Below are 17,748 nucleotides of genomic sequence, written 5' to 3' on the forward strand. Positions count from 1 at the left end.
GTTTTCAACATTTAATATTCTTTATCTAGCCGACTATAATTTTTGCCAAATCACTTAAAAATGGAATTATAGATATGGCATTTTATTCCTAAATATGTTAATATAATGACATCTTCTTATGTAATCATAAAACTGTTATCATTTGTTCAAACCAGGATCCAACAAGGCCATGCATTGCACTTGATTTGGTTTCTTTAGTTTCTCTTGATCTAGAATAATCCCAGTTCCCTGCCCTTAATCTTTATTTTCCCCTGATTTTGACCTGAAAAGAGCCTCCAGTTTTCCTGAGAAAACTCATCATTACGAATTTGTCTGATTGCCTTTTTGTGTTTATCAGGTATCTGTACCTTTTCCCTCTATTCCTTGTAATTTCTGAAAACCAGAAGTTAGAAGGCACCTGGGAGAATAAATATTTCCATAACCACAGCTACTCCTTTGATAAACAGAAAGGCTTTGAGACTTTGTAAGTTATTGATGGTTCCTTAAATGTGGAGGGGGCAGAAGTGGGCACTGAAGGGGAGGACAGTTTCCTGAAGAAATCTACTGCTGTGCATACTTGGGGTTATAGAAGATCCCTGTGCTTCAGTCTGAATTCCAGAGTAAACTTAAGGAGAAATGTGGGTTTGGGGTGACTATGGAAATCAATTACATTTATTTTTATAAATTTATTTTTCACAGAAAAATAAACCTTACCAGGCATAGTTTGGATTATATGATGAGTTTTTGCCACCCTAAGGTAAAAAGTGTGTTCTTATATCTAATACCTTGATTATGGGTAAGAAAAGACTCCTCTAAGATTATACCATATTAAAGAGCAATTTAAGTTTTAATCAATGTTTTGGGAATAGTGGTAAAACATGAAGTCAGTGATGACAAAATCTTGTTTCAATATTTATATCATTGGTGTAGCCTGCTCAGTTAATATGCTGGGTGCAAGCTCGAGGTCATTAGCACCATGTTCTGGCTGCAAGAAGAGACTCTGTATGACATCACTGGTTTGGCAGTGGATTGTCAGGAACATTTAAATTCTGTGAACTGCAGTGCTGAACACCAGATGGCCCAAAGCCTCCATTCAGCTCACTTGTAGTGCATATTGCTAAGTGGTATCCAGTTCTGAATGTTCAAACATCATGACTTCAGGGGAATGGGACACCTATCAGGATGCATGTGACCTAAATAAGTTTCTAGGATACATACCTATTCCCTCCACCCCATAAAAAAATGAATTAAGAAATATCTTTGAGTTGGTGAGCGGGAGGTGAAATAGTGAAAATTTCCATGTCTACAACAACATGAGCTGATATGATGAAAATATTCAGAACTGAATGACAGAAAAGAAATGACAGACAAGAAATGACACACAACATCATTTCCCAACATCCTAGAGTAGTTATGACTCAAAAAGAGCTTCTCATAGATCCTTGAAATAGATAATAATACAGTTCAAATAAATCATACAAAGCCAATGAGAGTATATGAGAGCAGGTGCAAACCTAAACCAATCCCAACAGAATGCTATATATATATATCACTATCACTGATGACTGTGGATTCACTCTTGGACTTGGGAATGACTCAGATGACATCCTCTCCAGCTCCAAAGTTCACATCAACATTTCCATAACTGCCCAACACTTCAGAGAGTGTGAGTATCTCTGCTGTTGTAGGAATTATCACAATAACAGTGAAACCACTCTCAACAATCACAATGAATGAAGTACTTAATAAAGCAAATCCACTTAGCCTTCACTCCAGCTTCTGAAGAGGTCCTCATGGCTGTCAGTCCTCAAAAGTATAAAACTAAACCTGAAGCACAGTTGCTAGGATCCTTCAACAGAGGGTTGGCTCACACAGACTTAAAGAAATGCAGTGAGGTCTAAACACATACCACTACAATACAATTTTCAGGAAATTGAGGTTAATTATTATTGGAGGGCCTTGTAGTGAGCTCCTGGTTTGATTTTTCTGTCTGCTATCCAAAGGCACTATCCTAGAGTCAGGAAACCAAAAGTCTCAGGCAATGCCACTTTCAGGGCCAAATGAAGCAGATATTGGGCCCAGCTTTAAGGAATAAAACAACTCCTTTTTTCAGCCAAGGCCACACTTATCCCTTTGCCAAGGATCTTGGAGATGAGAGTAGCAGGTGGAAATAAAGAGCCATTTCTTAAAGTCTCAGGTGGCAAAATAGTTCCACAAAGATGAGAGAATGGTGAAGTCTCTGAGGGACAGAGGAAGAAGAGGGAAGGGATGAGGATGTCAGGAGCACCAGCAAGCTACATGCAGAGCAAAGCACACTGCAGAGAGCTCCTGCGTGGGTCCTCTACACACCCACCTGTGCTTCAGTTGTTTTTACCCTCAGCCTGGGACATCATAAAATGACAGCGGTTGTGAATGAATTGCAGGCATTCCTCCAAACCTTTCTTTCTGTCTCCCTCAGTCTTTTCCCATTATCGTTTCTCCCACTAAATTCTGTGATCATTTAAATATATAAGCATGTGATTAAAAAAAAATACAAGCAATTTATAAACACAGATAATAAATGACATTATTTACCACCTTCCAAGATTTAATTAATGTTGCCCTATTTAGTCAAAAGGAAAAACTCTTTTTCAAATCCCTCATTTATGTCATAACCAATTCAATATCCATGAGATGAGGATATGGTCAACTCACCCAAGGGGTTGGCACCAATAAATACGTTTGCAAAGTTCATCTTCGGCATCTGGGTCAGAGACTGAATGTAGTTTCTTGCCTGCAAAAACAAAGGTTTTCAAATGGTGTTGTTCAATAATGTTACTGCTCTAAGAGTCTTGATCCTTCATGGAACAAGTATCAAAGATGGAGTCTCTTAGCTCTTGGATGGCTGTATTTGATATTCATTAAAGAATTCTCCATTACTGCCACCCTAACATCATTATCTATAAACATTACCTTTACGTATTCTGGCTATCTCTCAGACAGCCATTTATATTTCAGGTAAATGAGAATACTGAAAATTAAGTTCCTATTCCTTTGCTCTCTGAATTTAGAATCAGAATTTTAAAAAATAAGGGGAAGGTCTCTAAGAATTAATTTATTTTGAGACAGACTTCTTAAAAAGCTAAAATCTTCATAGGGCTCAATATTTCTCAAGAAAATCTAGGACCAGCGTTCTTTTGCTGGTGCTGACCTCTGTAAGCACAACTAATACCTCAAAAGGATATCAGTATTAAACCTTGCTAAAAAAGTAATCTTAGAGCAAGTAAGTTTGGTGTGTTCTTCTAAGAGCCTTGAATATTTAAAAAAAAAAAAAAGCTTTAAGAGGAGCCATAAAGAGTAATGGATTATAAACTACAGGGTCCATGTACACCTCTCTACAGCTTATCAGCTACATCTACTTGGGCAACTCTCACCTAGCATATCAGCTACTTCATCTGTGAATATCAGTACTAGATACTAATATTTGGCTTGCCCATATCATAAGGCTACTGTGAAATTTAAGTGAGATAAAACTCATGAAAGTGCTTCGACGAAAATTCTGACACATTTTTATTACCAATAAGCTGCTACGAGTTTGGTTTCTGGGGTGGGACAGGCTTGAGTCTGAATCTTGACTTTGTCACTTTGATCAAGTCAAGTGTTGTCTTTAAGTCTTGGAATCTTTGTCTATAGGGATTCATGACAATGCCAACTCCACAGGGTTGGAGTGAGGATTAGAGCTAATAAGCCGTTCCATAGCACAGCACTCAGCTCAGAGTGAGAGCTCAATAAATGGCTGCCATTCACTGTCGACTTTAGAAAGGAAATGTTCTCATTTCCTAGAGATGTTTCATCATCAATTTCTAAATATCATTCTAAATATCATTTAGATATTTATCTAAATATCATTCTATGGAATTTCAGACACTTTCAAGGTCTGATAGCTCTAATCAAGGCACAACCAAAAACTGGTCTTGAGAATAATCATGTGAGTACAGAATTTGGAATTGTGTGCTTCAGATACCAGGTAGTAGACTATGTCTCAAAGAACCAATTCCATTATCACTTGATCTAAGTAGCTGAGGTAAAACTTTTTGGAATGCAATTTAACTACTTCCTTAAAAATTCCCGTTTAAATACAACTTAACAGTAAATGTATGTATGTATGTACGTACATATGTATGTATGTATATTTATGTTCACACACACACGCGAGATTAGAAAAAGTTCTGGTTGCTAGGATAACCTTCATCTTCTTAGTCATTTTATGTGGGGCAAGCAGAAGAGATCCACTTTGACAAGCAGTTGTGAATCTTTCCAATTTGAAAGGAAAGTTCCAGGAATTGAATATACACAGAACTGTAATCCCTTTCTATTTAACCATGTGCATAAAAGGATGAAGGGAAAACAGAGGTAAGAGAGAACTGTCTCATATGGAGAACAGTCATCTCTCTAATAAGATAAATAAAGGAAAATAAAAAGACTACCTGAACAGCTGAAGTGGAAACCAAGCTGCTGGAAAGGGCCTTTGTGGTACAACCAAAAAGATTAAGGACACCTTAGAAAGAATTACCAATCATCTCTGATGATAAAACTAGAATTAGATGAAAATAGCTAAGAATTTGCAAAGAAGGCACCTAACTACCAAAGGCTTCATATTTATTCTACATTATTTGTGTATTTTCTTTTAAATATAATACTTATTAATGTTGGATATTTTATAGTTTTTTTCCATGAAGAATTCTGTCATTTGGTCATTAAAAAATGGGCGAATAGGAAAATATGCTCCCCCTTCCAGTCAAAAGTCATCAATGACGGCATACCCTAAAGCATAGAAAAGAATCTAGGAAAACAAAGACAGCTACGTGAACACTAAATTCAGAAAATGCACATACAAAAGTAACATCAATTTCTATGTGCAAGCCTGAAAGGTGCAGTCTGAATCCACAGGACGGGATGGCGCACGCCCTGTCACAGCACGTAGCCAGTCACGGCCCCAGCAGCGCTCACGGCACATGCAGGCACTCTGTGACATTAAAACACCGTGTTGGTTATATACAGAGGCAATAACACAAGAATGTGGCCTTCTGAATTAGATGTCCCTGGACGGGCTATTTGTTCTCACCTCATGGCTTGGCATCCTATTAATGAGATAAGCAGGGGGTGTCCCCGTCAGACGCATAATCTGCTGAAGCTGGTTAATATCTTAGATGCCTAGTCAAGGGCATTGTTAAACATACAGTGTGAAAAAAAACCTTTCAATTCAAGTTAAAAAGAAGGCTAAAAAGCTACCCCCAAACAAACAAAAAGTCTGTTTCCCACCCATTCCACCCACCCCAGGCCAGAGCCTGTTGCATGTTAAAGCACACTTCTGAGAATGGCGTGAGAGTTACTAGGCATGTAGCCAGTAACTGGACATGCAGACAAGAAAAACGAGTTTTTTTGTTTGTTTGTGTTAATGTTAAATATTTTAGGCTCCCTGGAAAGAGACTGCCCCTCGATCCAGGATGCCAGCCAGAGAACTATTTTCAAGAACTGATGGCCAAAACCCATTTGCTTGTGGGTTAAAAGGAGATGATTCAGAAAATTTTGACTCAGCTTCGGATAAAACAAAATAACCCATATGTCATACTTCATTCAAGGAAGGCTTAAGTATCTGTGGCACATGTTCTGGTGATTCTCTAAAGACCACCCCTCCAAATATAAGACATAGGTGGGCATGTGGGTTGATAAGCAATGCCAAGTTTCAAAGACATTAGCAGTGGTACATTTTTAAAACATGCCACACACACACACACACACACACGCGCGCGCACACACACACACACACACCCCCAATGGCTAAGTGAAGAAAGAAAGTTAGAAGCTACTGGCAAAGACAAAATAGAAGCCACAGGCTGCTGACAGCATCACTGCATGCCACAATAATTTCTCCCACAAGTCTCTTTAACAGGTGAACAGACTAACTTCACTTGACAAACAGCTGGGAGGGAGTTTGTGGAAACACTGTAATTATCTCACAAGGCAGCACTGCAAGTTTTTCCTTATGTACAAGGACATCTCTCCTGTAGCTGTCTCATTGATTTTAACAGAGTTCTCCCTCCTCCAAAATCTGAGAACTGTTATTTTATCATATGTTCTTATTAAAGCATAAGTGATGAGATTTTTAAAATCCTCCCCAAAATTCAGTTAACACCTTATACTATTCTCTGTCTTGCTACCTATTAATTCCCCTTTCAGTTGTAGCATCATCTTGAATGAGCATCCTGGTCAAGTGATTTCACTACTTTTTTGGCTTCCCTCAGTAATTTTCTCACTTTAGCTCATCCTCTGACTGCAGATTCTCCAGGGGTCAGATCCCTGCAAATGCAGGCTGGCAGTTAAGGAGGGCTGAGGGGCCATGTGCTCTAACCTGCCTTCCATGTTCCCAAAGCCCAAAGATAGAGGCCAGGATATTCAGAAGGTGGTATGAAGTTCTTTATATATTCTCACAACAATGTTTAGATTTATCTTTAAACAAATTACACCAACAGTATGCCTAGAGAAACAATAGGGACCCCCTACCCCACATAAACCTGTCTATAGAATACCAATTAAATTTCAAAATGTTAAACCCTGCCACCTTTCTCTTCCTTCTTGTGAACATTTCTTGGCCTGTACATTTTCCACTTTTGTCTCCTTTAATCAAACAGGTTATTACAGCTCCTTTTTGTCAGGAGATTAGGAAGAATACATTTTCAGAGAAAAAAACGCACGAGTGAGACAGTGGAAGGGTTTTTGCTTTCTTACTATGACTTTTTTTTGGTTTTTTCACTGATTACTGTAGGTACTAGGTCTCCAAGCCCCCAAATTCTCTATTCTTAGCCATCCACCATCATCCATTTATCGCCTCTCTCATGGCACATCCTAATTTGCTCTCAATCAGTCCACCCACTATTGTATTTTCTTATTCAGAATGTCCTACTACTTACCGATGGAATTGCTACATAAATGATGGTATCTCTACTTCATCACTATTTTCCAGCAACAATGGAAACATCTATTGGCTTTCTATTTACTTATTCCCTCACTAATGGATTGTTCTTTTAATTTTTAAAATCTTTAAACAATTTTACTTAGCTGGCTTTTTTATTTACACATCATATTCCACCCACCATGTGCTTTTAACATAAACAGACACTTGGGCAGTGTCACTACTATCAAATGAATTTTGTCTACCTTTCTGAATGTCTTAACTGCTTTTATCCATTCACCATAACTATGAAGGGAGGAAAAAACATTTCCTACTCCTATATTTAGTATAGTATTATTTACGTTCTATATTCTGGTACTTAATTTTATTATGCCTAATTCTATGCTTGAACTGCTGAAACGCAAGATGTGCCCCATTTCACTTATGATAAAGACATCTCATTAGTAGGTAGGGCCTTTGGCTTTCATTTAAAAGTAAAGGATAGGGGTCCTCCCTGGTAGCACAGGGGTTAAAGACAATACTATTAAGCTATCACCAGCCACTGCAGCATGAGTTCAATCCCCAGCCGGCCCGGGGAGCTAACCCACATGGCACAGCAGACCTCTCATGTCTCGCCTGCTGCTCCCCTCAGCAGTGTATTTCAGTAGATTTGCCTGTTCTGCTCCCCATTCTCTTTGGTGAATCCTCTCACCCCCTGCACCTCTGGCCTGTATCCCAGTTCTTGTATGCACAAATAAATAAATCTTAAAAAAAAAAAAAAGTAAAGATAAATACCATTTTACCTATACTTTTTCATTTAGAAATTATTGGACTAATAGCACATATCTTTAGGGAAAATGGTTGGGGGTAGGAGAGGAGACCTAGAACCTAGTAGTCAATTCCAGACTAAAGGACTAAATTTGCTATCTCAATCTCATTAGCATAATTCATTAATGAACTGGGTTCTTCCTATCCCCACCATCCTGCTGTCATGTCCATTCTGTTAGCCAATTTTTCTAAACATGCATTTAAAACAAAAAAGGACTGTTATCTCCTAGCACTATCTCCTATCTTTTTTGATTTACTCTAAAATCTAGCCTCTATACTTCATAAAAAAAAAAACATCCTTTTTAGGTTGACATTGTGGTCAGTAACTCTGACAATGCTTTCAAAACAGTGTACAATTGCATTAAAGCTTAGATCACGTTATCAGAACATCTGGGGTCTGTGCTGAGCTTTGCCAAATGACTCAGTGGATGACTCAGACATTCACAATCTTTCTATTCTTTAGCTTCTTCATCTTCAGTAAATGAAACAAAATAAAATAGAGCCAGTGCCCTCTCTTACATCCCTCAGAAAAGTAAATTCATAAATACACTGGGTTTGGGGTTCCTTTTAAGGAATGAAGCAGATACATACCAGATGGCAACATTCTTTATTTTGTCAGAGAGATGATAAACAGTTTAAACTCACCTGCTCAAGCTACCCTACAATCTTCCCAACTGGGCAAAGGGCCCCCTCCCCACTTCAGTCAGAAATGCTGGGCAATCCAGGTGCAACTGGAGTCTGACTCTAGAGCTCCGTTCCTCTTTTTCCCCATTGCCTGGCAATAGAGACAGGGAGGAAAGGGGACAAGCCTAACAAACCTAGCTCTCCCACCAGCAATTAACCTAATCTGAGAACTACTTGTAACACTGTAGTTCTTGCTTGCTTTCTTTCACATCTCTGGTCCAAGAAGATGATCAACAGGAGGAAATCACAGCCAAAGTAAGCCAGAACTGCGTCCCCATGGCTTCTCTCTAATTTCCTGCGTAGAGGCAGGAAAGCATTACCTCCAAACCTCTTTCTCAGGTTATTGAACTTGTAATTACAGTGGCAAGCTGTGGGAGGAAGGATTTACAATCTCACTGCAGTGGATGTGAGGTTGCAGGAGTAGAGATGGCTCCTCTGATGGTCTGGAGGCTGGGTAAAGAGGTCCCCCTGTTTGAAATAGACACCTTATACAGCACAGGTGAGCCATCTATTCTAAAACAAGAAAAAGCAAGTAACTTCTGGAAACGTGCAATAGGGTGCAGACAATGCCCATTTCGTTCTTTTAGTGATAAAGCTAGACTGATATATAGTGAAGCTCATTCTCAGGACAAGCACTAACCAAAAAGTGAAAACAGCTTGAGTGTATGCAAAGCTTCTGAGAAAGATGAAGTCAGGGGTCAAAAGGGAGACATACATTTTCCATTAATCTCTTGGGATGAATTAGAATCTCAAACTTCATTTACCAAGACACTACTGCCCAACATAAGCTCCCAGGATCCAAAGACATATCCAGAGCGAGAAAGAACAAACACACTCAAGCATGTGAGTGGGTGGGTGTGCGCACACGCACACATGCATGCACACGCACACTGAGAACTCATCCTGGAACTCAGCACACAAAGGGCACATGTGTTACAAACATACCCAGGTTAAAGAACAGATTGATGGAAGGAAAGTGGCAGAGGCTCTCAAAAGGGCAGATAATGACAATCAAAGCATCAACTCACAGACTCTGAGGAGATTTTCTTCAAAAGCTCAGCCCCTGGGGTTCCAACGAGTCTTAAAATGAGCTTCAACTGATCAATATCTAATGGTGGACTATAAAGGAAAATGTTGGGACAAAATAAAAATGAAAAACAAATAACAAACAAAACAAAAACAAACAAAATATTCCAATAACAAAAATAAAGAAACCCAAAACAAGCCAAAATGGTGAATTCATCTAGGTCAAGGCTTCTTTCTGCAGGATGGTCACTTCAAGTAGAACAGGCTCCTCCTGTACAGAGTCAAAATACTACCACGCACACATCTAATTTACATTCGTTTCGTACATCTGTCAATATCACCTATCAGGAAAGTGAAATGAATTTAACTGGGTGCTGAGCTGCCAAAGACAGCACATGAAAACACAAAAGCTCCACTCAGTCCATAGGCTCAGTCCACACCTCCCTCCCTCCTCACCTTCCATCAACGCATCAGGAGCCAGTCAAGCAGAGCACTGGTGAGCAGAGCGCTACAGATAAGAAAAAAGCAGCAGAGCATAGGAGGTGGGGGTACTCAAGCCTGCCTGTCAATATCCCCACTAAGGCTTTACCTAAGGAACTTGTGACACCACAGGGGCTTAAGAATATCCCCCAGCCTAAGCACATGCCCTCTAGAAAATCTCTCCCCTCTGGGATCACTGGAGTAGGCAGAGCAGGACTGTGACTGACAATTGGCCAGCAGAGGGCCCCACTCCCCCACTGCATCTGCAGGCTATTGAGAATGTCATGACAAAGCAGCACGTAGGAGGTTTCAACCTTATAAATGCAGTAACAAGCCTCACAATGTCCCAAGGCGCTAAATAATAGGCTATAATGTCCAAACCTTTATTCTGGTAGCCAACTCTTCCTTGCATACTCAAGAATGTATATGCATGTACTAACCAGAAGACAAAATCTTTCCATTTGTTCTTACTGTTGTTAGCTTTGTCTGGAAAAAAGAAAGCTAAGAGAAAAAAATCTTGTAAAAGAGTTTACATGCTTACCTCCTTCACAATTTTAGGTCTCAGCTTAAACTTCACCTCCCCAGAAAGACTTCCCCTAATATTCACATAAAGAAGTTCCCCTTCCCCCATTATTTTCTATCTCAGCACAATGCTTGAAAACATCACAGTGCTTATTGCAATCTGGTTACCGTTCTTGGACTTCTATGAGGAAAGGTCCCCTCAACCTGTTCACCACCTACCCCAGAGCTTAGCCTATTATCTAGTATATGGTGGCACTCAAAATATTTGAGGAGATAAAGCAGGATAAAGAGGTGAATGGAAGAAAAGATTTCTGCTTGTGATTACACATGTAAAGAAAATACAATGTAACATAAAACTGATAACCTCTGCATGCCTAGTTGTCTAAGTTATAGGAATTACTTATGCAAAATTCTACTGGCTTCTTGCCCTGTTCTCCCCACACCCTCATATGAAACTGGCTTAAGTGGAAGAAAAGGAGTCAGCAAATCCTGATCTGTTGCCTGTTTAGAAAACTGTTCTATTGGAATACAGTCATGCCCATTTGTTTATAAATTATGTATGGCTGTTTTTATTCTCTATAAGGCAGAGATTAGTAGTTACAATAGAAACCATATAGCTCCCAAAGCCTAAAGTATTTACTATGTAGGCCTGTAAGGAAAGGTTTGCTAAACCCCATCCTAAATCCAAACAACTAATATTCTGTAGAAAACAAGGATAAACTGAAACCAGTTCACTCACCCAAGTTATTTCTGAATAAAGAATAGCAGAGAATTTTGTCATCTACAAATGGAAAAAAATGAATGTGTTCTGGAGGTTCAAATTTCAATACTGGTTTCTCAGTTCAAGGTGTTGACAAGAAAATATTTTTAAAGTATACAATAACGGGAACAGAAGGAGGATGAATATTGTTCAAAATAATCAAATTATGTTACAAAAGAAATTTAGTACAAGATTCTCTTTGCTCATTTCAAATGATTCAGTTTATAAAAATCCTTATAATCTTCAGGAACAAATTTAACTGGGTAGTTATCCTACAAGATAAAGTGTATCACATGAGAAAAAACTAGATTTCAGCCCTCAAACAGGTGGTTTTATAATATACGCATCAAAACCAATCTCCAGAAAAACTGTATTGAGATGGTAGTATTCATGCTTAAGAGATGTCTTACCAAGGAAAATGGGAGTCAAGCTATATATTCTCTCTGAGAGGGAATATATAGGAAGACAGAAGACTGAGGAAGACAGAAGACTCTGGGCTGTGAGTTTCTCAACTGCCCCATCTTCACTTTAACAGACTTGAAGAGTCTGCCACTCCCACTAGGCGTAGTGATTCACTACTGCAGTGAGTTGGGGGACCTGTTATCTTTCTCCCCCTTATGCAATATAAAACACTCACAGGACTGAAGAACAGTGCCTCAATTTCTCAGCCTCACACTCTTATTCATGGCTCTCCATGATTTTTGTTACCAAGTTTCTTTTCTGACTGCTCCAAACTCCTATGCCTTAATGCACTCAATGTTCAGCTAACACCAAACATCTTAGCTTCAAACAGGCACTTCAGAGTTTCCCGCTTCTTCTTTTACAAGTCATAAACAGGAACACCTTCCAATCTCACCTCCTACCAAGCCTTTTCCCTTTTTTATTTATTCTTCGAGGTCCTGCTCAAATAAGAATGTTACCTTGAAGACTTCCAGGGTATCTTGAGTTTGAATTAATCTCTGCTTCTTCTTAATAACCTATTTATACTTATACTTTCATTACGATATTTTTATCAGTCTTGTTTTATAACCACAGGGTGGACGTTTGCTCAAGTAACTCCTATAACTTACTTTCCATAAGTAGGCTTACTCTAGTTTTGGGGACAGTTGCCATCTTATCCTCATACCTACCACAGAGTAGCTTGATAAAGACTTCCTATAATATGCCTTTCAATTTAGCTTTATCCCTCTGCCATGCCCTCAAAACCTAGAATGACCATACTCTGCAGAAAGTCTACAAATAAAAAGTAGCCAGGAAAAGTTGTTTCTTCAGTGGTAACAAAATTCTCAAACATTCCACCCGAAGTATTTGTACCACACAGCATATAAATACAGCACCATGAGGGACTAAGAACTATGGACAAAGAGAGTTGTTACAGCATGACAGTCAATACTTAGGCAATTAGTAAACAAGCAATCCAAATGAAAATCTACTTAGTCGCTAAGAGCCCTTGCATGAAGGAAGTCAAAGCATGCAAACCACAGAAGAAATCACCATAGGTTCTTTAAGAGCTGGTAAGTCCATTGAAACATACATCAGTCTTCCAATAGCACCAGATACTTAGGCCACTACAATTTGTCCAGACAGTTAAGAAGGAGTTTCAAGTAGCGAAAGAAGCAGGGCAAAGCAAAAGTTACCACATTATGACAATGGTTATTTCCACAGCAAGTTATTCTTCACAATAGGTTTTTAGCCCTTTTTCCCAAAGATAGAAGATATTTTTACTGATAGTTAAAAACGTTTTAATTATAATGATCACAATGTCAAACTTAAATCATAAATCTTCTATCCTTTCTAAAACGACCACTTAGGTTTAATATTCCCTTTAGGACTAGACTCTTTGTAACAAAAGCAAAAGGTACTCAGAACAAATAGGTGGGGGGCGGGGGGGGGGAGAGAATAGGATTTTTAAAGGGGAAGTAAAGGAGGAATATGCTAGTCACTTCTAAGTGTTCTAGGCAACTCTGCAGGCCATAGTTGAAGAGGAATGAAAGGACCAGTTGCTGAACCTACTTGTGAACTGAGCATTTCTCTGGAGGATAGGAAATGCACCTGTGACACAGAACTAGAATGAGAATTAGCCTATTTCCTCCTTTTTTGGTCATCACAAGTCATTTTCAGTGTCACATAAAGGAAATTTTTTTTTTTTTTTTTTAAGATTTGTTTATTTGTGCATACAAGAGCTGGGGCACAGGCCAGAGATGTGTGTGGGGGAGAGGAGTGAGAGGATCCACCAGAGACAGAGAGGGAAACAGAACAGGCAAATTGACTGAAATACACTGCTGAGGGAGTAGCGGGCGAGACAGGAGTAGTCTACCTTGTCATGTGGGTAGCTCCCTGGCCAGCAGAGGCAGCGGATAGCTTCATAGTGTGGTGCTCAACCCCTTGTGCCACCAGGGAGGACCCACAAAGAAAATTTCTTAAGGTCTCTAGGTTTGTGGACAAATTTGTGAAGCCTAACCTTTTTTGGGAAAACATTCTCTTCAAGTTAGAGGAGAAAAGACAAATAGGAAGCTATTAAAATATTTTTTCTCCTTCAAAATTTATTAGAACACTTGCTTTTAGTGTCTAAAGTGTAACTGGTTTTTAAAAATGAGAATATTCGAAACCAAGGACTGAAAGTGAGGAGCAGATGTGACAGAAAGGGGTACACCAGAACTTTTAGCTCTATTAGCAATGTTCTCTCTCATAATCTGGGTTGCATAAACAAGGGGAATCATTTATTATTCCTTGTCTTTCTTATATGTCTTATAGGCCACAAAATGTTTGAAAGAAATCAATGAAGTAAAATTAAGAAGCAAAAATTCATGTGGAGTGATCAGTAGCTGATGCTATGACCTAACAGTCCTGTAATTCTCTAGTTGATGTCGTAAAATGAAAGAAGGAAAAAAATTTTACACATGAATGAAATTCACTGATGACCTGATAAAGGAAAACAATAAGCCAAAGCTGTGATTTCAGGAAGAGAAAATAGCTTTTAACGTGTAGCAAGGATAGAAAATGCATTTTCTCTTTTCCTTGGGCTGCAAGGTAATAACATTTTTAACTGGTTCACTCTTTTCAAAACCAATGGTATATAAAATAAGTTAGCACTATACCTGAAGAGATAGTCTGTAACTTCATTCTATTCTAATATAAAGTTTTTTCAGCTGTATCCACTTGCTATCCCTAGTCAACTAGACTTAAAAGGAAGATCTTCATTCTTCAAAAATAACAATACAATTTTTGAGCTAGCTGGATAGGTTCTGCAAAATCACAGAGGAGAATAGTAATATTTCTCATATCTTCAGGAGTATTCCAAGGATTATTAACAATCAGTACCAAAAGAATCTCTCAAGAATGAGACTAATCACCAAAAATAAGGGGAAAAAAGGTAGATTAGGAAGACCTAAAGAGATCTAAAACTGCACCATCCAATATAATAACAGGTATTACATGTGATTAAATTTAAATGTAATCTAATTAAAATTAAATAACATTTAAAATGAGATTAAAACACTCATAAAATTATGGCTATATGGGAACTTCCTTGACATGGTAAAGAACATTTATGAAAAATACATAGCTAAAATCATACTCAATGGTAAAAGACTGAAAGTTTTCTATCTAAGAGCAAGAAAAGGATGTTCACTTTTACCACTGCTATTGAAAACTGAACTGGAAGTTCTAGTTAGAACACTCAGTCAAGAGAAAAAGATAAAGCAACTAAATTGAAACGAAGAAGTAAAACTATATTTTCAGATAAAGTGACCTTACATATAAAAAATATGTATCAAAGAATTCACAAGAAAGCCACTAAAGTTAAATAAATGAGCAAAGTTGCAGCATGCAAGATCAACAAACAAAAATCAGCTGTGCTTCTACACACCAACAATAAACAAACTGAAAAAGAAATTAAGAGAGCATTTCTATTTATAGTAGCATCTTCAGAATAAAAGACCTAGGAATAAATTTAACAAAGGAAATAAAAGACTTGTTTACTTAAAATTATAAAACAAGGCTGGAAGAAATGAAAGATCTAAAAATATGGAAAGATATTTCACATTTATGGATAGGAAGATTTAATATTGTTAAGATGACAATATTACCCAAAGTGATCTAAAAATTCAATATAATCTCTATCAAAATTCCAATAACCAAATTCAATAACAAGAGAGCCTGAAAAGACAAAAAAAAAACCTTGAAAATGTGAACCAAGTCAGATAACTCACACTTCCTGATTTTAACTTACTATAAAGCCATAGTAATGAAAACGGTGAGGTGCTCCTATAAGGATGGTTATATAGACCACTGGAACAGACTTGATTTTTGACAGGAGTGCAAAGTCCACTGAATGGGGAAAGGATAGTCTTTTCAAGAAATATTGCTGGGGCAAAAGAAAAGAGTTGGACCCCTAACCTCATAACATATACAAAAATTAATTCAAAATTATCAAAGACCTAAGTATATGAGAGAAATCCTTAAATTTTTTACTAGAAAACATAGTAAGTCTTCATGACCTTGAATTTGGTAATACATTCTTAGATATAACACCAAAACATGAGCAACAAAAAAGAAAACAGATAAACTCTAATGTCATCAAAATGAAAAGTTTTGTGCATCAAAGGACATTACCAAAAAGGTAAACGGACAAAGGGACTTGAACAGATATTTCTCCAAAGAAGATATACAAATGACAAGTAAACAGGAAGAGATAGAGGCTCACCATGATCAGTCATTAGAAAATGCAAGTCAAGAGAGATACCACTTCAACCTACTAGGATAGCAATAAAAGGAAGAAAGAAAAGAGTAAGTGTTGGTGAAGAGGTGGAGAACTTGCTCATACATCACTGTGGGCATATCAAGTGGTGCAGCTGCTGTGGAAAACAATATGATGGTTCCTCAAAAAGCTAAACATAGAATTGCCATATGACCCAATGAGTCCACTCCTGGATATATAGCCAAAAGAATTAAAGCAGGAACTCAGATACTTGATACTAATGTTCATTGCAACACTATTTACAATAGGCAAAAGGTGAAAGCAACCCAAGTGGTATATGAACAGATAAATAAAATGGATACACCTATAATGGAATAGTAATAAAAATGAAATTCTTATACAAGCTACAACATGAATGAACTTTGAAACTATGCTAAGTGAAATAATATAGAAACAAAAAGACAAATATGTACGATTTCACTTATGTGAAAATTTAGAATAAGCAAAATTCATAGAGACAGAAAGTAGAAGAGTGGTCATCAGGGGCTGTGGGGGGAAAGAATGGGGAGTTATTGTCTAATGACTATACAATTCCTACTGAAAAGATGAAAATGTTTTGGAAATATAGCAGTGATGGTTGCACAACATTGTGAATGTTGCCACTGAACCGTATACTTTAAAATGGTTTAAATAGTAAATTTTATGTTATGAGCATCTTACTGCAAAAAAAAAAAAAAGTTTAAATGGTCAATTTTGTTATATACATTTTTCATAAAAATATTTTTAATTCAATTACTAAATTTCACTAGCCACATTTTTAAGTGTTCAACAGTTCCTGTCAACATATTGGACAGCACAGACAGAAAACATTTGCAACACCACAGAAAGTCCTATAAAGTTCCTATCCGGAAAGCTAAAAGCCACAGTTCCAAATGCAAGATAATAAATAAGGAAAAGAAGGAGAAAACTGTGTACTCAAATAAAAAGCATGCTCTTGACGTTGCCTCAGCATTCAGTTGCATTTAAAAATTTATAAATAAGCAGTAGCTGCATGCCCCTCTGCACAAAAGAAGAGTGTCAGAAGCCAGCCCATTCTCTAAAGATTTTGAAAACAGGAGCTGCTAATGAAGTAACTTTACTCAGGATCAGTCAAAATTAAAACTGAAATTGTGTTAAATTCTACTTGTATTCAACGTCACCTGCACAATAAAATCCGGTGGGGACTTAACAAATATACCAAAGCCTATGCTCTGATGGGAAGTGACAAGAGGAAGGTTATATATTATTACAAATACAAATCCTGTGAACTTGATTTTTACAATTCAAGAGACCATCTGTCTGAAAAAGATTCAGGTAGAAAAGAAACAGTGTTATTACTAAAGTAAGAATTTTGAAATGAATTCTCATGTACTAAAAAAAGAATACCCTAACAAACAGTTTCAATGGTAGATTTTCTATCTAAAGTTAATAGAAGAGAAGAAGTATATGCACAAAGGGAAAACTTCTTAGAGATCTTAAAGCCATCTAAAAGCGTCAAACCAGCAGGAAGTAGGCAGGTTGGCCAGGACCACTGGGCACAACTGCTTTGAAAGCCCCTACCAGTAGCCTGCCATGGGGGGTCCATCCTTTCCTATCTGTCACAAAATTTAAATTAAATAAAAAATTTACCTGTAGTAATTCATAGGTAGATAATAAAGTGGGAAGGAAAGGAGAAAAAGGCTAACATTTTTGGCAGGCTGTGTTCTGAACATTACCTTGCTAATTCTCACATTTTGTGAGCTATGTAATATTACCAGCATTTCACGGTTAAGGAAATCAAGAGACAGAGATTAGAAAATC

At 37.7% G+C, this 17,748-nt stretch overlaps 1 protein-coding gene across 3 annotated transcripts in view; it reads right to left on the reverse strand.

Annotated features, from left to right (window-relative positions):
• MAPK14 (mitogen-activated protein kinase 14) overlaps positions 1–17,748 on the reverse strand; it is a gene marked incomplete at both ends in the record, with an annotated part of 75,487 nt that overhangs the window by 1,568 nt on the left and 56,171 nt on the right. Inside the window, 2 exons of one of the 3 annotated variants that reach the window (XM_084259597.1) lie at positions 2,674–2,752; positions 5,084–5,163. In XM_084259597.1, coding sequence (XP_084115723.1) covers positions 2,674–2,752; positions 5,084–5,163 — 159 coding nt within the window. Of the gene's footprint in view, positions 1–2,673; positions 2,753–5,083; positions 5,164–9,450; positions 9,531–17,748 lie in introns of all 3 variants that reach the window. The other 2 variants (XM_084259596.1, XM_084259598.1) reach the window with 2 other exon arrangements.

This window comes from Talpa europaea, assembly GCF_964194135.1.
Source record: "Talpa europaea genome assembly, chromosome: 2".
Taxonomy (NCBI): domain Eukaryota; kingdom Metazoa; phylum Chordata; class Mammalia; order Eulipotyphla; family Talpidae; genus Talpa; species Talpa europaea.